General features: G+C 40.0%; 2 protein-coding genes across 9 annotated transcripts in view; both read right to left on the bottom strand.

Annotated features, from left to right (window-relative positions):
* ABCD2 (ATP binding cassette subfamily D member 2) overlaps positions 1–16,928 on the bottom strand; it is a 52,378-nt gene extending 35,450 nt beyond the window's left edge. Inside the window, exons 1-6 of the mRNA XM_026095333.2 lie at positions 15,779–16,928; positions 14,224–14,404; positions 9,738–9,859; positions 6,753–6,921; positions 3,159–3,253; positions 1,380–1,525 (exon numbers count right to left, since the gene is read on the bottom strand). Of these exons, the coding sequence (XP_025951118.2) occupies positions 1,380–1,525; positions 3,159–3,253; positions 6,753–6,921; positions 9,738–9,859; positions 14,224–14,404; positions 15,779–16,720 (1,655 nt within the window). The 5' untranslated portion in view covers positions 16,721–16,928. The remainder of the gene's footprint in view (positions 1–1,379; positions 1,526–3,158; positions 3,254–6,752; positions 6,922–9,737; positions 9,860–14,223; positions 14,405–15,778) is intronic.
* Positions 1–22,106, bottom strand: part of KIF21A (kinesin family member 21A) — a 241,115-nt gene that overhangs the window by 154,790 nt on the left and 64,219 nt on the right. The window lies entirely within an intron of this gene.

The following is a 22,106-nucleotide window of genomic DNA, read 5'->3' as shown; positions in this document are numbered from 1 at the left end:
TTAGCTATTAGTAATAAAACCACTGATTCTTGAATTAACTTCTTAAAATCTCACACTGAGTAAAAAAATAAGCATTTTTTTCCAAAGCAGTGAGCCATGTAGTTCAGTATTCTGTTTCTACATGCTATAGAGAGGACAGAAGAAACTCTAAAATGATCCACTGTAAATTGTCCATAAAGAGAGTTTATCCTCACCAGTTCAACACACAAATCATATGCAGAATTATATACCAAGCAACCTGCACCTCACTAACCTCATTATCATTGGACCTCAATGATCACTTGAAGCAATTAGCCCCAACATTAACTGTGCATCAGCAGAAAGTATCATTCTATCAGTTTTAATTCTCTGTCCTTCAGAGCCAATGACCATCTTGTTCTTCTGTTAGGAAGACTGCATGTAGGTAAATATATACAGTACATGTAATTTACTTCTGTTGTCCAACTCACAATTCAAATTTCTTTTCTAGGCAGTAGTATTCAAATAATGTAACATGTCCAGAAGAGTCTAGCACATTCTAACTGATATATTCCAATTTCAAAATTTCCTCCGTGTGGAACTTTTATGAGATTGGCTAGCAATAAATTATACATAAATCTGAAACAAATAAATGTAAATCTTCTATGCTACCTTCATCTGCAGCAAGAACAATCTATTTATCAGTTAATATTTTCCATTCAGCTTTATAGCTCATATTTTTTAAGCAAGATTACAAACTGTACCATGAATATTCCTTTTGCCCATGGGAAGAAGTGAACTACAGAAAGTAATAAAAGATTCTCAGTGTTTGATTTTGCTCTTGCAAACGAACTTTGTTAGATGTCTCTGAGGAGATATTCCAGAATTGACTGCATTAAATCATGTTCTGAAGCCCAACAGCAAGTCAGAATACAAAGAAAGCATAAAAAATGCAATGTTTTCCTTAGTGAAATGAGCATATATTGTTAATAGTTAATTATGGATTGGACTCGGATTTTGTACTGTAAAAGCTGAAGTTCTTAAAATTATTTTCAACAATTCAAAATTCGGGAACCAAAACATTCTCACTTGTCTTGATCTTTGGTTTTAAAGTGAAATCAGAATTAAGATCCATTAGGTCTTTTTCAAATCTGTTGCAGATTCTCGTCTGTTCCCATGATCACAATCATTCAGCACTCAGTGGAGTGCAGGCTCACAGGGGGATGTGAGCTCCTCTTTTTCAGTGACTGAAGATTTGCATCACCAACAGCAGGAAGCTTTTTTTTTTAGCACTCTCCACACAGGAGGTGGTACTTACCACCTTCTAAATTGTCTCTGGATATTGTTGATTTGAAAACAAGAGAAGCAGGGTCAAAATTCATGTCACCAGCAAAAAAGTATCAACTGCAGCAAACACATACCTTTGTGGTATATAAAACATGTGCTGTGGAGGGGGTTTGTAGAGAACTCCTTCATACACGGGCCACAGACCACTTAAAATTCTGAAAAGAGAACTCTTTCCACAGCCATTGGGCCCAGTGATTAAAAGATGCATTCCCTCCTGTACCTACAATAATAATGAAAACAACAGAAGGAAAGACGTTACTATGCAGTATATATGACACAAGGCAGTCTAAGATCCCCAAAGTGAGTTATGCAAGAATTTACATCAAATCATCATCCCATTCCATTAATAACCTGCACATCTTTTAAGCAGCTATTCTAGAAACAGTGCTTTCAGATACAATATGTGGGCTGAAATGATGAAAATGATCAAACCTCAAAAAATTATATTCACTATTTCCAGAGTGACATATTATTATTTTCTGGAAGGACACAAATCATTAGACTGGAAACTTTCTTTAACTATTTAGGTACTTTGTGCCTTGGAATTAAAATCTGCTAAGTTTATTTCTAACATCTTGCAAAAACATTGAGCCCTACTTTCAGAGAGACGAAATACATCCATAGATCACATGTCACAATCTAAAGTAATTCCAATGCTTTCCAATAATACTTTTGATGCATTAACAGATATTTCCTTCAGAGTCTTGCTTGCACTGGTTTCAATATAAGGGCATCAAAATATGTTAAGGGCAATCACTTATTAATTTTTTTGTAATGCTTGAATATATCTATAAACTACACCAATTATATCATAATATCAATACACCATAATCAGTATCAATTATTCTAATGTGGATCATGCCCAAAGGGGGTAACAGTGTACAGAGCAGTGCCATATCCATCAGTAACATTAACATAAGCTATGTAAGCAAGACCAAATGGTTTGAAAAATTTACTTCACAATGCCTTTTCCTGTTTAATTTGCAGTATTAATTTGGGTGTGATGATGTTCTTATTCATTTGAATATTAATCTGTGTATATATAAGTGTATATTTATTCATAATCACAACGTCACAATCACATTGTCTGCTCGACCGTAAAGCTGTAATTCTACAAATTGGCATTCCAACACTGAAGCCATTGCAAGTTTTGCCATAGCTAAGACCCTGTCTTCCTGGTTGCTAATAGAGATGACATGAAGAACAGCCTGTTTTAGCTAAATTAAAGGACCTGCTGTAAATACTCATGTTAGCGTTCTGCTAATTTCATCTGTTTCTAAAAATAACAATGTCTGCAGTGGAACACAAGATCAGGACATATATGGGAGTAATTCAGTAAAGGTCATTCATTAAAATTGCAAGCAGGTAACAAGTGGTACTTGTAAGGGCTTTTTAAAAACAATTCAAGCTTTTACTGAGTAAAGACTCCACAGTTGGGCTTGTCAACTATGCTGTCAACTATTAGTCACTACTGCTCTTTGTGGTGATTAAGTAAAACTACAGACTCAATTTTTTCACTACTGCTGTGAACTCAGATTTTTAAAGGCACCTAAGGGAATAAAGCATCCCAGTTACACTGAAATTAAAACAGATAGATGCAGACTCCCATATACAACTTTGAAAATCGCAGGTGTGGTTTTTCATCTGGCAACAGCACCAGAAGTCCTCTCTTCTCTTTCTCTGAGCAGGATAAACTACACATATCTGCCTCTATTGAGCTACTATGCCTACCTTTCTGGACTTCCCCTTTTATCGATATGCTCCTCCAAGTACTTAACATAAGGTACATGAATTCTGTCCTGTTTATGTTAATGTGATGGCAACAATCAGAAGATTCTCGCATATCATCTTACTTTGAAGTTCAGTCTGGAAACCACCACATCGCCATTCGGAGTAATAATAGGAACATTTTCACATACAATTCCATGATCAACATCAATAACTCTTCCTAGAAATAAAAAAAAAAAAATTAAAGTTAGTGCAACTTTCCACTAAGCAATCATATCAGATAGTTTCTGTGCATGGCTGAGAAGTATAAATTGGTGAGTTTTGAACAACTCTTTCATGTGCTCCAGGTACTCCTAGTGAAAAACCTGGGTGATAGAACTTAACTAGTCAGAAAGAAACTGTGTATCATCATAAATATAATGCACCATAGAATACATCATAAATGAAGCACTACAAACACATGTTACTGTATTTTGTTTTAAATAGGTGGTCAATATCCATCAGTAAAAATGCTCAAGGAAAGGCTTAGACACAGGCAGACTAGTTTCCCTTCTCTTGAAGATTTCATTAGAAAATGAAAGCTCCTTTTACTGCTAGCTCTGACCCTGTAAGCCCAGTTCAGGCTCCTCCAGCAACGAGAGCAAAGGAGGAAATGTTCAATAGCTTACTTCCATTTCTTTCTGAAGCCACAGAAACTCTAAAGGTCTCTCGCAAGTATTTGTGAAAACACACATGTTTCACTCTAATATCTATACTTATTATTTGGAATTCATGCAAGCTTAAATATACAAACACTGATCAAACATTTGGATACTCTGTAACAAATTCATGAGATCTAGTAAATAATTTTTTCTAGGAATAATGAAAAAATGAAACCAATTCTAACTTCTCAGTTGCACACTAACGGACTTGTCTAACAGGACCCAATCAGCTGGGTTCCCAGACAAGTATCAGAAATAGTCTTTACAGGCAAGGTGCAAAGAAGAGCTATTTCTCTTTGTAACAGAACGCTGCATATTTTAAAACTTGAACTAACCAGAACAAAGAAAAATAGAACTAAAAAAGGGTGCATTTATTATAAGGGGACCTGAGAGCATTTCCTTCAGTCAGGTTTGAAATCTTACATTTTCTACTCAGAGGCTCTTTGTTCTACTGCTTCCAACTTCGCCAAAGCTGTAATAATCTGGGAAAAGATTTCTGTGCCATGTATCAGCCCAAGTTGTCTTTTTTATTTCCCCTAAAATAAGTTTTATTTAGAACAGTCCTGAGATGTCCAACATGACCTTACGGAAAAATGATCTGTTATGCTATTTAAAATTTTTTAATGCAGCTTTCTCATAACACTAACAAGCTTGACTGCCTTCACACTCCTACACAAGGATTTGATATGCGACTAGCAGATCTACCTATTATCAGGAATGTGTCTTTTGACAGCTTTATGAAAATTCAAAGAGATTTGGCCAAGGTAGTTTTGCAAAAAAGGGTCAAGCTAGTAACTCCAAAAGAGTTAATACTTGTGACGGATTTGGCCTTCATCCGATGATGTTTCCATTCCTCTTCCACGGCAAATTATCCTTTACTATCTCAAGCAGATTCATTTACGTTTTTGAAGCACTTTGATGCAGTGGAGAGAGTTCTATCTAAAATAAATCTACAATCAAAAAGTAGTAAATTATGTAATCATTAAGTAAACTTAACTCTCATTTCCTAACTTTGGAGTGTTTGCAAACGTAGCAGGCTTTTAAAGCATTTTTATATGTAATCAGAAACACAGTTGGACAGTATTTCTGCAAGATGTATAAAGTTACATTTCAACTTAAAAATTCTGAATTATTAAATACTCAAAATATATATTGCAGTATTATTATCTGTTTAAAATGTTGTACTACTTCTCATGTTTTCTCAATATACTTATTGACAACAGTAAATGCAGGGTACAACATAGTCATCCCTTAGTGACATAAATTTATATTGGATGGTTTAAAAGGAAGTAGGTACTACATGGTAAAATAAACCCTTTTGGGAAGCCCAATACTCAGATTTTTCTTTTTTAATAATAGAGACCCATACATGCATGTGGGCATCTGTACTTTCATCCACATGCAAATCCACTCTGAAGGGATTTCTGAAGTATCAAGAGTGAAAGAAAGGAGGAAAAACAATATTACAATGGAACTTGTCATAAAAAGCATGGAGCCTGCAGCCTAGATTCATCTGGCCTAAATTCTCCTTAAGACCTTGTGCATACTGTTTCCTTTTGGCTAGATGCCTCTGAAAGCCCATAACCAGGCAAAAAGAAATGTTAGTCACAGCAACTTAGCAGGAATTTTGGTTGGATGAAGTTTGCAACTGTAGTGGAATCAAATCTTGGGAAAAGGATGGGGGAAAAAAGGAGCAGGGTATTAGTATACTAGACCAAAAGGGAACATGAACAACACTCGTTTATATCTATACTTGTTTTTAAACTATATTTGTTCTTAAAATATACGGTTATACAAAAAGGGCCCCAGCATTATTTTATTGCTCTATGAACTACAAAATCTTTTTTTTTTTCCTGAGACATCACAAAATGTAACATTTCTAAAGTATCATTTATTTTAATGGCAGTCAAACATTACCAGGATCTACAAGATCAAGAAATCAGCTGTTTCCACAGCCAGCCACTATGCTGCATCCAGCTGTTTGTTTTGCAGAAGCTTGTCAGAGAATTTTTGAGAAATCTGTGCTGAAGGGCAACACTGTCAAAATTTGTCAAAAGAAGTTATTTCATAAAGACCACTTTGGTGCCTTCACTTCTAACTAGATTTAAGTTTTCAGAGGCCAGAGGGAAGGAACGAGGCTTTTCAACAACAAAGGCGAGGGAGGAAGTAGAAGCAACTATCAGGAAAATTGTGAAAAGCCCATTGCAAATGCTGTATGACGTAGCTGAGAGAGAAGCTGCATGCAAGAGGCAGAGAGAGATGGTACATAATGGAGCACAACAAGTAACAGATGTGCACAGAAAATGCTGTGGGGACGGTGGAGACAGAAAGATACTGGCACCAGAAAAATAGAGGATAAGGACAGGAGGAATAAGCAGTGTAACAATGGATAGCCCCCAAAAGGATGAGAAGGATGGAGAAAACCGACCACCCCACGGTTGGTACAGTCACAGATCAGATCATCTGGAAGATGGGGAGAGAGGTAGGGTTGTCAGCACATTTTCACTTGAAAATTTCCACTAAATGATGAAAAAATGAGCACAGGCTGATTTTTAGCAGTTGAAAACAAATTATTACTCTTGTCAAAAATTACCAAACAGCTCCCTTGCTCTCCTTCCTTCCTACCCCAAATAAAATAGTGTGTTTCCAGATGACAACATTAACATCTCAATTTTCTGAAAAAAATTTAAAGCATCAGGAGAAGGCAGGCACTGCCCCATAGTAATAAAAACAATAATAACACTACCAACAATAATAATACAACTGAAATGCCTTTTTCATTGAAAGTTTTCATAGAAAATATTCGAGCAATCCTAATGAAAATATATTAGAAGTGCATGGCAAAAGCCCGTAGTTACAAAATAGCATGTGAGAAATATAAAATGGGAGGCAACATGGTCTCCGGGAAATTAAAAGAGAGAGGCTGGATTTGTTGTAGAAACAAAAGCTTTGTTCACTGTCCCACTGCACCAGTGAGGCCCCCACACAGAGAAATATATAAAAATGTGAAATAATTACCCTTGATTTCTAAGGGCCCATCAATGTGTAATTCTGCTTTTTCTTCATTCTTGCTGTTGCTTTTGGACTCTTGAATAACAGCAGCTCTTTTGTAAATGCCTCTTTTTACTTCATCAAAGACTGAAAACATGTTGTAGACACGGGCTGTGTAGCCTGCTAGCTCAGTAACCTGAGAAATAACAAATGCCCCATTTCAGTCATACTTTATAAATATGTAAATGAAATATTTGGCCAAAAATACACAAAAAACATTCCCAGCTATTTTGAGTCAATGCTTCTCAAATGTTATTCTGGAAGAATCAAGGATGCATCTTTCATTATTTGAGATTCTGTGCTATCCCCTATTATTTCCTACTAACCAGCAGATGGAAACAGTTTGAGGGGCACAGATTTCAGACAAGGTAAATTACTGTAGCTTCAGTAAATAAGGAGGTTGCAGGGACTGCTGATTTCCATGGAGCTGTTGAATCTTCAACCTGCAGAGAATGGCTATCGGAAAATCCCAAAATAGAGAGCCTATCATATAAGAGAAAAACAAAATTGCTGTATTCTCCAGCAAAATGAAGGTCAATAGAAGAAATAAAAATTGTTGCCCATAATTATTCATTTTCACTTCCCTGTACTGCCTAAACCTTCTGTGGGAAAGGTGTGCTTTTTATGTGTAAAACAGGTAGCATGAGGGCATATCCTAATCTGGAATATGGTGCAGAAATTAATTGGCTCTTCTGAGTATGTCAAGTATGTATGCCAGATTACTGGAGCTAAATCTGAGACCTCAGATTAGAACTGGGAATTTTTAAGCTGCTGAGGTCACTTAAAAGGCTTTCTCCTTTTCTCATCCTTTTATAACAAGTTGCCACCTGGTGAACACAGAAATCCAGATTGCTGGATAAGATCCTGGTAAGTTCCTATTCATAGGCAGTGACATCAACAAAAACTCTCAAAGAATTGCCTCCATTGGCTGGCAGCAAGGAATTAAACCCGGGCATTTTATTATAAATGCATTATCAGATGGTTTTGAAAAGATGAATTTTTATACTAAATGAAGAGAGCAAGACGATAAAAGCAAGAAAATGAGTGTAGGGCTATAAAATAGTTAGCTTGCTGTAAATAGAGTACACCCCTTGACACAGTTTACCCGTTATGAGCATACATAACTCCAACACAAAGCAATACAATTCTGAGTAAATTTCATTATTAGTGCAAGATTAAGTAAGGAGTACTAGTCACAGTCACAGGGCCATCACTCCACTGGAGGTTGCAAGCACACAATGCCTAGGAGAACTCAGTTTAAAAAGTGTAAGCAACAAATGTTTCAATTCCATAAGGTGTACATTGTCTTCTTTTATCAGTAATTGTATTAACATCTGTGAAAAGTATTGGGTTAACAGCATTTGAGACAGTAGGTAGCATACAGGAGCTGTAACATCAGGCTCCACACTGGAGTTTTTCTAGCAAACAAAGCAGGAGCTTGGGCCAGGACTCAGCACCCCGTGCAGTGCCAGCAGGAGCATCTCTGGGAGGTGAACCTGTACGAACTGCACCCCACACAAAAGACAACGGGTAATGAGTTTCTAAACATTGACCCTACGAATCCATTTTGTCAGAACATACTAGCATTTAAACTGTTGACCTGCAAATAAAAGCTGGGTCCACCTCATCTGCAAGATGAGTTATATTTGCCAGAGTGAGGCTGGTTTGGTGGATCAAATGGCTAAGAACTGGTACTTCACTACCACTTGAAGTGGACTGAAGTATACTATCATTCTTTGGAAATTGAATCATGAAATAGGAATGAACATCTGGTTAAAGTATATCAGTATTTTTTCAACAGAAGTATAAATGTAAATTAAGATGGAAATTCAAAGAACTGGTCTTTGATCTCATGCTGTCTGGATTAAAATCTTACCACGGTAAAGATCAAATGAGTTTGTTCATTTGCTGCTACTACTGATTGGACATTTTTGTTTCCAAACAATAAAACTGCCATGTTTGTAAGTCTCCACATACATTATATAAATGACTTAAATATTCAAAATAAAACAGAAGTAACACCAGTGTACAATTGGTTATCTGGTAGTCTCTTTAGAGCAGACGCCAAGCAGCGAAATAGCTGAAGCAGCATAGGTCAAAATCACTGTCCATTAGAAGTATTCCTTGCGGAGAAAATACAGATTCTGGCTTTGTTGAGGTCTATATTTGAAGGCTCCGAACTAGCTCTCCTCCTCCAATTTAAAAAGCTGTAGCTAGTACAGTTGGATTCCACAGTCTTTGATTAGCAGCCTAGGTCCTCCTCACGCTGCACTGGGAAAGGGATTAGCAAAATCCAATCAAACAAATTCAGAACCACATTATGCAGGAAATGCTGAGGAGAATAACAGAGCATAGTTGTGCTGTCTCATTTTTCTTTTGCCAAACAGCAAATATCCAGGAGAAACCATGGCTAAAAGCCAAACTTTACCTGAACTCAGGTATCAACCTGAAACAACATCTCTGACCTTCCAGATGAATGTCCTATATAGATCTAGGCTATCTGGTGTTCTAAAATGGATTTTTCCTGTTCAAGTTTTCTACTTTGCAAAATTACTTACAATTTAACAGGATCAGAAGGTACTGAGAATGACTGCACAGTTTAGACGGACAAAAAATAAGAATTCAAGTCAACCTGAATTGAGGTCCTTGCTCCATGCAGAGGAGGAATTTGAACTTTTAGCACTCACATTCCAGGAATTTCTAGTGCTCTCTGGTGGCACTCAAACACAGATGACACCTATATGTTGGACCATATTGGCAGTTGTGCATTTTAAACTCTTTGTGGACTTAACTCTAAAGACAAGACTATCAACTCAAAGACCTCCACGGATTTAAGCACAATAGAATTTGACTTTAAAAAGACTTTTTTTTTTTACATTTTACAGTAAATGTTAATTCTATTTTGCTTTTATTTCTCCCTTGTCTGTTTGGTGTATGACTGATATACAATACCTCTTTGTACGACGACATAATTCTTTCAATAGCATCTGCTCCAGAAATCAGCAGGTTTCGTGATGTAGTAAAAGCTTCTGTTCGTTCACTAACCATTGCCTGTTTCTGGCCATCTTCTAACTCTGAAAGTAAAAAATGTTTTTTGTTAAAATATTCTTCTGAAAATCATCTCTACAAATTAAATAATGGTTAAAATGAGAGCCATTATAGGTTTTAAATTAAGAAAAGTTTAGCTCTGTGAAGGTAACCTTCCAAGTATAATTAGCATGGATACTTTGGTAACAAAGATCAAGTGGGAGAATATGGAATTAATTTTATTCTGCAAAACATCCTGTTCTTTTCTATTATCTGTCTACTTAGATAATTTTCTTCTAATATACTATTATTTCAACCTAAATTTTACCAGTGCAACGTGAAACCTAAGCAATGACCTGAAAAAGATTTTAACTGCATTTTTACTAGATTTGTTATTAATTAATTTTAGCCTTACATTATTACTCATTTTATGTGAAAGGAAATATTCTATTGATGCAAATTTGCCAACAGTAAGTTCTTTCATTATCATAGGTGTGTTTTTAAATAGGATCCTTCTTTCTCATAGGTTTGTCTGTTGACCTGACCCAAGAACAAAGTCAAAATCCTTTGTTTATGACACTGTATCCTGTCAGCAAGAAAACTCTTGCTCCAAAAGAAAGAGCTGTATGATAAGAACATAGCAGCAGTGACCCGCAAAGAGAAAAAAGCGGCATAAATTGTAGAAAATATGTGAGAATAAATATGCTCACATTTAACATATCTACATATACTCTTGCTATCACCTGACCTACAGAAACTTTTATGCAGCATACAGTCAATTTGCAAAGTTGCTTTTTCACAGAATCAACATTTAAAAAGTGGCTGAATATTTTAAGAACACATATTCTTTTACTGTTAACATTTGCATCTACACGAACTAAGACAACAGTCTGTGGTAAACCACACTTGAAGTTTCAATGTGTAAGATTCAGAAGGAAAGGTCTGAGGAGTTTTCTGCCTTACATAATTTTATATATATATTTTGCTTAAGTATGCTGTACAGTGGGGCTACGGATTTCCTTATTTCTTTTTTTCTTTTCTTTCTTTTTTTTTTTTTTAAAGTTTGGCTGCTGCTAGGTCTTAGGCTAGGGGGACTAATAGGTGGATCCAGTGTAGCAACTCCTGTATTACCACCTGTTAATAATATTTTCTGTGATGTTTGCACAGTGGTTATGGTCAAGAAAATATGCGAGGAATTACCTACAGGTGTAATGTGACTGTAATTTTATGGGCTAAGTTGGGCAATGCAAAGAATATTTCTGTACTTCGTAAGCAGCTGTCTCATCTCCATGACATGATCAGACTCCGCAGCGTCTAGAAATCTGCATGCAGTACCAAAGCCAGATTTATCTTTCTGTCTCAATTTTCTTTTTAAGATACTTAAATCTAAGTGCTATTTTGTTGTCATTCACATCTCTAAAAAAGGTGTCCTTGTATTTTAACATCTAAATCACTCAAATACACTATAGATCTTCTGGGGGAAAAAAAAAAAAAAAAAAAACTTTGTAAATTCCTCATACAGTAAATTTTCTCATCTATACCATATACATATCTATATCTATATAGATATATAGATATCTTTCTGGCCTCAGATGTCTTTTACAACTTTTTTTAATTAGCTGGGAAACCTTCATATTTTTTAGATTAAATTACACAGCATCAGTACACTGTCAAATAGGGGGCTGCAATCTAGCAACCTGGAACACACTGAGCAGCATGCACTTTTTTAAAAAGACAGGAAACCTCTTGCAAAGAAGGGAGAGATTACAAAACCCTTGCTTATGTAGTCCTCACTTATTTAGAAAGTCATTTCCACACCAAGAAAAGTAAACTCAGGTGATAAAGGGAATTCAATTAATTCACTAGTGCAAACTAAATACAAAAATTTGTTTTTGACACTTCTCAGAGAACCAAATTTTATTTTTTATTTTATCTTGTTGGGATTATAGCCCATGTAGTGCTATGTAAAACTATCAAAACGAGATCATTTAGGAACTGGCCACAGTTTAACTATATGAATGTAGTATTCCTCCTGGATGAATTTACCTAACGCTGCTTCCAGCACCCAGACTAGCTCATTCAGCAACAGTTTGGATAGCTCCACAAACCACGGCATTGGTCCCTTTAAGCATACTTCTTGAGATACTTGAAAATTAATATTATATGGAGTTTATGAGTGTTTCATCATTTCGAAACATTTTTCTTATATTATCTGCCTAATCCACTAAAATTACTTTTCACGAACCTTTTGTCTCAAATATTTTTCACATGGTTTGTCTACTGTGTTTGAAGAAGTGGTGTATTGTAACAGGGCAGACAGACTGTCCCTATTTCATACAGTACCTAATATTTCTCTTTTCATTTTCATGTATGTAATTGATAATCATCCTTGTATTATGAACAAAGACACATGGCCACTGCGTCTAGAGAAATTACAGTCTTGTTTCCAAAAATAGTTACTTTCCAGAAACCCATCAGAGACAAGACATTTGCAACACCAATCTTTTAATAAAACAACACTGAGAAATGTCTTGAAACGAGAATCCTGGCTTTGTCAATTAATTTCTTCCCTGAAATATATAACAGAACTAGCAAATCTGAGTCAGAAATGTCAGCATTATAGAAGCATTATTACCACAATAATTCTTTTTCTATTGCAGGATTTTTTTTTTTTACAAAATTGTTTTTATCTGAAGAGGTGTACAAAATCTATTGCTTTACACCTGAGGTCTCAGGCCTGGTCATAATACCACTTTCATGCATTTTTTTGATTCTGATGATTTATCCTAAAGTAACGAATCCACTTTTCATCCTTCAGATTTGAACTAAACTGCATCTGACCTGCTGAGACATATAGCGCTGCTACTATATCAGTGATAAGTTCAAGTCTGCTTGATTCTTAGAAAACCTGTTGTATTTCTGGGGGGTCTTGCCAGTGCTGATTTGTCACCACTAATGACATGTTTGTAATTCACATTATGACATGCCTCAAGGGTCTGTAATAAGCTCCATGCATTAACATTTTATGTCACTGGTGGCAAATATTCCTCAGCTTTACAACTTGAGCTATCATTGTGTCTTTTCTCACACATGTGAAAAGTATTTACCAAAACACTATGCTTACATATCACAATGTTACTTGGTTTAGCATGTTCCATATGCTTTCACTGTGGCTTGATCCCTGTAAAGGACATTCTTTTTAATTTTTGTATTCATGCTGCAAGGGCAGGGAGACATTTAGAATGTGTAGTTAAATATTCTTCTTGACTGTACTCATTTCCACCTTAGAAAAAGACTCTTAAACTGGTTAGCACTTTTTCTATTGGGCTGATAACCTTCACCAGTTGCATGCGGTGAAATGGCTTTGTACAAACTCTTCTGTCCAGAATAGGTCTGTCTGATGTTTTTGACGCTGTTAACAGGGTGCCAGCCGGGATCCTGTTACAGTGCCCTCTTGAGCCATGTGATGGGCACTAGCTCAGATAGCTGAACACCCAGCCACGTGCAGGCAAAACTGAAAGCAAGCTAGATAATGCTGGGGGCTGGATGAAGTCATCCTGTAGGCTGAACCAAGCTTGTCCAGTTGGACAGCCCTGATTTGGAACACAATTACCATGTCCTGTGCTGAAAACAATCCACTCATTCTCAGTTAAGTGTCCCAAACCTAGAACTGATCTTTCCGCTTACAGCGTAGGATCTAGGCTTAAGAAATCCTATTGCATTTGTAACATAGTCTATGGTTCTAATCGTGCATAAGGAACCCTGCTGAGGCAAATTTGCTGACCGGTTTTTCATTACCCCTCCTTAATTACCTTTCTTTCTGCTGTCTTTTTTTGTGCTTATAACATCTGCAATAGCAATACTACTTGAGTCTCATTTCGCTTCCTGGAAAGTTATGACAGGATGTTAAAAATGATGCTATCTGAACGTGAACTTCACCTGTCCTTCTCCCAGTCAGTCAGGTGAAAATACTGGTTTCCAACAGGTTGACACATAATAGAATAATTAACTATAATTACACTACCATTTATGGAACGAGACGAGCACTCCAGGAAAGTTAGCAATACATGTCATTTAGTAAAAGAGCAGAAGAAGCTGCAAGAATCGTTATGCCATTCGGAAACAGCTAATGAATAAGGACTGCAACTATCACTATAATCTCATGTGAGACAAGTATCCTGGAGTCCTGAATTCATGATGTTTATCAGCTTTGCATTCAAAATTGTAACTTTTGCTCTTTCTTCAGCTGACTAGTTATGCTTGAAATTTAAAGACATGACAAGTGTTCCACAAAGATGCGGTAATAAAGTCTGTGAAAAATAAAGAAATGTGAAAGGCATTCAAGCAAAGTCTAGTCTTTTGATGACCCAATTTTAAAAAAGTATTTGGAAATTAATAAAAATGATATTACCGCCATCTGCAAATCCCGTTGCAGTGATGATGGGCACAGCGACCATAATCAAACCACAGCAACTCCAGACATATTTCATCAGGAACTGCTCTATCATGATGTACCATAAACGTTTGGACAAAATGAGATTCATCTGGTCTGCCAAAGCCTTGTAGCTTTTTTGTAGCTGTTTCATTTCTACCTATGGTTAAAAAATAAAACATTTACACAATGCAACAAAGATGCACATGGTCATACAAGATATATTCACATATGTGCATGAAAAAATCAGGTATCCAGAGCTGTGACTTCTGAATCACACCTGCTGTGTGGTACCTATTTTCACAGTGCTGCACTCTCATAGCCAAACTGCACAGCTTTATGAAAGTCAGGGGAACTGGTTCTTGTCTACATCATTGTCCCTTAACAGCACATTCGTAGGTTTTCAATATTTTAAGACCTCTAATACACACAAGAGCAACATACAAGGCAGTCACAAGAGCTGCTCGTAACAATCAAAGTAAGATTGACTCTATAACCTCCTAATGAAGATGCAGCCGTAGAATTTCACGGCAACTGAAACTCCTCGAATTGGACAGCATTTGGGGACCAATTATCTGCACTGACTTAAACTTGCAGAGCTGATCCCTGAAATGCAATGCTGCTTGTTCTTGCAAGCTGTCTAGAGGAAGAGAGAATTATCCCAAGGGGTTTAACAAGTCTAAGACAGCTGCAAGTCAGTGTGATATAATGCATTCAGTTCAAGCCAATGTATGGAGGAATAGAAGAAACTGTTTAATTTAGCTGCACTTATCACAGCACTATAGGCAGCTTTGGGAACCACTGCTCCTACCAAATCAAGCCATCTACATTATATAATTGCTGTTTGGAATGAAAATGTTAGTAATATTTCAGGCTGCTTTCCAATTTTCATTTTCACCTTATGTGAAATAACTGTTTTTCAAAACCACATCTGAAAAATGTTTTAGTCAAAATTCACTTCTAATCAAAGTATGATGCATTCCATAGTAAGGCGGCTTTAAAACAGTCTACTAGTTTACGTAACTGTGGCTACTGAAGTACTGTACTTACGCTATTTTAAGACTCTGACTACATCTTTGCTTAGCTATGCAAAACAGTGTTAAAGGCTGGAGTGCTCTCTGTGCTATCACAAAGTTTTCCCTAGACATTCTGGTGCTCCTGGATTTTTTTTTTGTTTCTTACAGAGGAAGGATTTCTGCAGCACGGAATCTGGCAGCCGATAATCAAGGACGAAAATAAAAGCCTGGAAAGTTAAGCGGAATGCACTGGGTGGGGAAAACCATGAAGAAGATTAGCTTTCTAGAAAAACAAAGGATACAGCTGCAAAACAGGAACACTGTCGGAGCAGAAGGGAACTACGCTCTGCTCCCCCCGGACACCGCCTGTGAGGCTGCATTTTCCTAGGAAATGGGAAGTGCCAGCTGCAAACAGGTTTAAATGTCAGAGGGACTCAGAGGGCCTTGGGAGGCTGGGGGGGGAAGCACAGGTGGCCTCTGGCACGGCCCCGAGCATCCTGGGACTTCACTCCTCTTACCTTGTGCCCGCGGTAGAAGGCAATCTCTTCCACGTTGGCAATGATCCGTGAGTGCATGAAGCGCAGGTAGCCCTTCTTGTGCGCCTCCTCGGCCACCAGCTTGCCAAACTTGGGCGAGCAGGCTTTGAGCACGCGGGCTGTGGCGTAGACGACGAGGCCGGCCAGGGCAGTGGGCCCGATGGGGCTGGCGCCCCGGGACCGCGCCGTGCGGATGAGGGTGTAGGAGGTGAGCACGACGTCCAGGATGGGCTTGGTGAGGTTGGAGTAGAGATGCGCCACGGACTGCGAGAACATCATGATGTCCTCGGTGAGGGACTGGTCGGGGTTGGCCAGGCGCCCATCCATGTTGATCACCCTGTAGTAAGTCTGGTTGGCGAAATAGGTCTCATAGGCGTGATCCACGAGGCGCGTGCGGAAGGCGAGGGCCAGCTTGCCCTCCAGGTACCGTATGGCGCTGTTGACGAAAGTGGCCGGGATTGCAATCATGAGCCACCGGATCAGCTGGAGGACGAAGCTCCTGGGCTGCTTCTCCACGATGGTCTTCACGATCTTCCCATCAAGCGCAGCCACGTAGATGGAGAGGAAGGTCCTGGAGATGAGGGCGACAGAGTGGAGGCAGAGCCAGCCCAGCTCGGCGCTCGCCAGCTTCGGGAAGAAAAGCTTGCGGAGCGCCAGCAGCTGCCGGAAGAAATCCGCGTCCAGCGCCGGCGAGGCTCGGCCCTGGCCGGCGGCACGCAGCGGCGCCTCCGGGCCCCCCGCCGCCGGGCAGCCCCCCGCCTCCCGCCCGCCACCCCCGCAGCCCGCCTGCCTCACGCGCCGGCGGATGGCGGGGTAGAGGACCCGGAGCCCGTACGCCGCGGCCAGCAGGCACGCAGCCCTCTTCGCGGCGCCCGCCCGGCCCCATCGCACCCGCCCGGCCGCGGCATGCAGCATGGGGGTCATGCTGGGCGGCCCCGCTCCGCGGCTCAGGCCCGGCAGGACGCGCGGCTCCGCCAGGTCCTCATGGGGCTGCGGGGGCCCCGGCTCCCCGCCGCCCGCCTCGCTGGGGCAGATGCCGAGTGAGCGCGGTCCCCGCGGGGCGACCGCTTCCCTCACGGCGCGGCGCGTTGCACAACGCGGCCCGGCGCCGCGCAGCCCGCCCCGCCGCCCACCATTGGCTGCGCGCAGCGGGGCCGCCCCGCACCGCGGCCCGGCGCCGCCGCCGCCGCCGCCAGCGGCCCCCGGGGGCGGCGCGGCTCCCGCGGCGCTGGGGCCCGGCCGCGGCGGCTCCCCCGCGGCGCTGGGCGCGGATGCAGCGCGGCTCGGCCGCGGCTGGGCCCTGGCGAGCGGCTCGGCCGCGGCTGGGCCCCGGGAGCGCGGCGGCTGCGCCGGAGTTGGGCCCGGGAGCGCCGCAGGCCGCGGCGCCGCTCCCTTCCGCCTGCCCCCGCAGCAGGCGCCGCCTCCGCCCGCGGCCCCGCCGCAGCGCCCGAGGGGGCGGCGCGGCCTGCGCGGGCCGGGCTCCCCCGGCCCGGGCCCCGGCGGCGCCCGGGACCTGCCGCGGCCCCGGGGAGGCGGCGGCGGCGGTTGCCAACGGCGCCCGCGGCAGCGGCTTGCGGAGGCCGCAGCGGCGCGGGGGGGCATGTTGTGAAAAATAATACTTGTATTTCCTGGCCCACGCCGAGAGGAGAGCGAGCGCCGTGCTGGTGCTGCGCTACTGGACGGATTCCCAGGGCGGCGGGCCGCTAGTGCACAGCAAAAACGTACCTACATTCACCCCAAGGAACTGCACTGAGTCATGGCTGTCTCCATCTCCCCCTCCCTCCTTTTCTGTTCCTGCTGCTTTATCTCAAAGTCCCTGGTTTGGTAAGAGTATAGTATTTACAATTCCCAAGGGATGGTCGGAATTTATAAAAAAACTTTTTTCACACTTTAAAAATAAATTAATGATGTGCCCGCATCTGCTGGTATATGCGAATGCACTAGCTTTTTTCTTGCATGCAGTGGTGAGAATAAAAGCAGAGTTGCAAAATGTGTCACTAGACGCTCAGGCCTTCCCCAAGAAGTGCAGTGAGGCCACTCACCTTGCTCAGCAGGGGTAAATCGAGTCACCTTGCTGTTACAAAACCATCCTCCTTGGACACAGTGCAATGACGACATATAGAAAGCAATGTACAAGCTTCAGAATGAAGAAAGAGTATCTTAGGTTTGGGAGAGAGGGCACTGCTTTTAAAAATCAGGCAGCACTGCTCATAACATCCAGGTGCCTTCCACAAAACGCAGCAAGACAAGACCAAGTAGGATCAATTTCTGGCTTCTCCCTAGGAAGTTGTACCACAGCGGCATGGAAAGCTGTGCAGAGGGCACGTGGAGTAACCTTGGAGCTTATTGAAATGTCTGCTAGTGAGGACCAAAGAAAGATCTGGATAGATGTCCTTTTTTTTTTTTTTTTTTACTGCACATCTATGTCAAAATCTCAAACAGAGCAGTATGGCTAACTTTGAGTTCCTAAATAGGCCTGGTTTCACAACCAATTGATTTGTCAGTAAAATTAAAAGATTTTTCAGGGCACAGCAATACGCTGGCTAAGAAATTGCCCTGTGTAGGGTTTGTTATTTTTTAATCATGATTTCCAGTTAGAGATTTCACATTTGCTCTGGTTTTGTATATGTCATAGCATTCTCTCAGAGCCGTTTTGCCAAACCACAGTTATTTGTAATATTCCATTACTCTAGCATTTTCTTACCGAGGGGAAAGTTTACAGATCTCTTTCAGTTCTGCGTATCTGCTGACCTTTGACTTTGCAAGATTTGGTAACATAACTGTAAGTACAGACATGCACAGCACAGTCAGATCTGTGGGAACACTGAAGTAAAACAGAAATCTTCTGACTGCACAGTGTCTCAGTCAGTAAAAGCAATGTATTTTCTTCCTTTGCAAACCCAGAGAAAAGCCTAAACTGTTGTTTTGCTTGCACCCTTTCTTCTGTTCTTGCTGCCTTGTGATTTTTGCTTTGCCACAGTCCCACTCTGTAATCTGTATACAAACTATTCTTTTTGTGGAACATGGCCTTAGCTGGTAGAATTTCTTTAGTGGTGAAGGCCAGCAATTTTAGTACATTTAGTCATAATAAAATTGCTTAATATTACTGAAAAAATAACTACCAATGCTGTAGTAATTTGGGTACAGTGTTCAGGGCTGTATTTTCTCCACAATTTCTACTAATTTATTTTAAAACTTAGCAGTGCAATCAAATAAATTGGAGTAACTGAATCTGAGGTAATAAGGGGAAGTTGATACTTTGTTTTTCCTCTTCTCTTGAGGCAAACCAGGTATTTTTTAATGCCAAATGGTTGTTTTTAATGGTACAGTTAGTTTCAAGCACAGTAAAATAATTTGTTTGTACTTTCTGAATGTAGGAATCAATAACTGTAAGAAGAGCAAGAGAGAACTGTAAGAAGAGTAAGAAGTGCTTACCGTATTTTTATAATTACTTAATTTTCTGTGGTATTTTTTCCACTATTTTAGGCCAATATTCCAGCATATCATAGTTTTGCTCTCAACTACAAAAATAAAATAATTTCCTTCATTATCCATTCATTAGATTATAATAGAATCACTGTATATAAAAATTATTTGTGCTTGGATACAGCCACTTTCTATGGAGCATAAATGGAAACAATATCAGGCTAACTAAGCTCCATGAATATCTGAACATATAGGAACGAGAATATAATTATTGCAACATTGGTCACTCTTCTCTCTATTTTATGCCCATTGGCTCCCCCCAAGGAGACTTCACTCTGCGCATTTTTGTGACTGCTTTAGAGATACTGGAATTGGAACATGGAGGATATATTAGCGAATATCAGTCAGTCTCACTAAATGATCAATTTTTTTAGTACCTTTTTACTTAAATTTTGAAAAATTAAAATTTGCACACTTTGAAGTGAAAGGCCACTTACCAGATATCTTATATGCTCTTGCCATGGGGTCCGATGGCTGTAACGTGAGTCTTTGCAGCAAACTGGAATGTCCTTGCAAACTGGCATTATCTGCTGTGCCATAAAGAGATATGAAATTAAAATAAACATGTATTCAAAATAGACAAAAACTACACATTTGGTATTATCACTGTTTGGGGTATTTAGCATTTAAATGCACATAGTTCATGAGTAAACTACATGGCCATTAACAAATAAATAAAATATACGTGAAATGTCTAAATGATGAATCTGCACAATGCCCATTGTTTTCAATTTTGTACTAATAGAGAACTGTAAATGGTTTCTAAAATACACCATATAGTGCACTGTTATATGGTGTGCTGAGAATTTCTGGATTTTTTCCTTTGATTTAGAGCTGTGTGTTTACACACTAGTGTGGGAATAGTAGGCCTTGATTTGAGCCAAACTCAACAGAGGATGATCATACAAGCACTTACTGAGGTAAATGTCTTACTCCTGAAGTACTTCCAAAGTTTCTATTGACTTTAATGTAATCACTTACATAAGTAGGGAAATAAGCTCACAGAATTAGTTTGCAACATCAAGGCAAACCAATCACAAATTAAGCCTTTTCATCAGAAAAGGGTGATACCTGATATTTGTTTTAGTTTGTAGCAGCGGAAAATGACTGCTTAATATACTGTATTAGAAAAGCTATTGACTGTAATCATATACCTCAGTAGAATATTCAGACACTGTATTATGTTCAGGATATAGAGATCTGAGCCGGGCAAAAGTTTTCAAATTTAGTGCGACACTTGTGGAAGCTTATTCAAGCAGTGTAACTATACATGTGAAGTCCATTACTGTGGACTGGCCTGATCCTACTGAGTTGGTTCCAGTTGTTTTGGTCCTAATAAGGCAGTATGTACCCAAACTACAGACAGATGTGTTAGAATAGCAAGAGGAAGAAGAGGAAAGGGAAATAAGTGCTGCTGTGCCAGCTGCCTCCAGAGTGTAGGCACCAGAGGACGTGGTGTGAATGGAGGCATTATTGCACCTGTAGCCTTCTTTCCCTGGATCTGTCTTCAGGGGGATACACACTTGCTGTTGTAAATTTAAATCCTGCACGACTTGTAGCTTTTGAGAATCTCTCTGTAAGGGATTCAGGTAATTTTGCTGACACTACAATCGATAGCCTACTGATCACAAACAGTTCAGAGTTACAAGAACGACAAGAATACAGCTCTACAAAGGAGTGTAAACAAGTTGTTTTCCCTTTACAGATAGAGATGGAGAGGGAAAAGGCCAAGGATAGAGAAGGTCACTGTCAGCTGCCCCAATCACAATGAAGTGCTGACTAATGATCTCAGATAAAGAATTACACTTTCACTGCTTAGACATTAACTTTCCTATCTGAATTTTTTAAAGATATTTCTATTGCCAAATTTATTTCTTATTCCATATAGATAATCAGCTGAGGACAACAACTCCAGAAAAACAGAATTATGGGAAGCATATGTATCTATTTTATGCCTACAGATGTCTCATATTTAGGGTTTTTTTCATTTTTTGCTTTAAATCGTTGAAAATGTTTTTGTTCTCAAATCAGCTGAAAAAATGCTAAGATTTCTAAATTAATCCTTTACTCAGGTGTGTTATAAACAGTTAAATATGCTCTGTGCCAAATGTAGTAGTACAGATGTAAATGGCAAAATCATGTAACTCGTATCAATTAGCAGTCATGATGTTGACCTGCCTACAGCAGAGCCAGTGTTCCCCTGTGCAAAGGTGCAGACAAGAATGAGTCCACAGAAAGAACCTATCCCTCTCATACACCCCCAAACTGGATCTCCTGGCATCCTTTTCTCATGCATCAAGAATTTGAGGGGGGATAGAACTGGTATGACAACAAAAAAGATCCTCTACAGCAATCTATTCATTAAATTTCACCCAAGAGACTTATAAACAGTAAGAATAACCAAGCTGGTTCAGACCAATGCTCCACCCAGCACAGTATTCTGTCTCCAACGACAGCCCTAAGCAGATGCCCAAGGAAGAGTAAGAACTGCAATTACAAATGATACTACCCCCTCAGCCCCCAACCTCCTGCTTTCCCAACCCTTGCTCATTTTCAGCTGTGAGAATTTCCTGAGATCTTGAGTTTTTTTCATGAAATATTCCATAACAGGTCTCTTTTCCAAATGCCTGTCTGGTCTCTCTTGAACTCATGTAAACTCTTATGTATGTAACATCTTTTGGCAAGGAATTCCTCAGAACTACTATCTGCTACATGAAGAACCACTTCCTTTTGACCCTGGCTCCCACCAACACCTTCAGTGAGCGGTTTTGTCAACAGCCTTTATTTAATCCACTCCGACTACAGCAATTGCTCTTTTGTACAT

The sequence above is a fragment of the Dromaius novaehollandiae genome, chromosome 1 (genome assembly GCF_036370855.1).
Source record: "Dromaius novaehollandiae isolate bDroNov1 chromosome 1, bDroNov1.hap1, whole genome shotgun sequence".
Taxonomy (NCBI): Eukaryota; Metazoa; Chordata; class Aves; order Casuariiformes; family Dromaiidae; genus Dromaius; species Dromaius novaehollandiae.
This window is presented reverse-complemented; position numbering and strand designations above follow the sequence as displayed.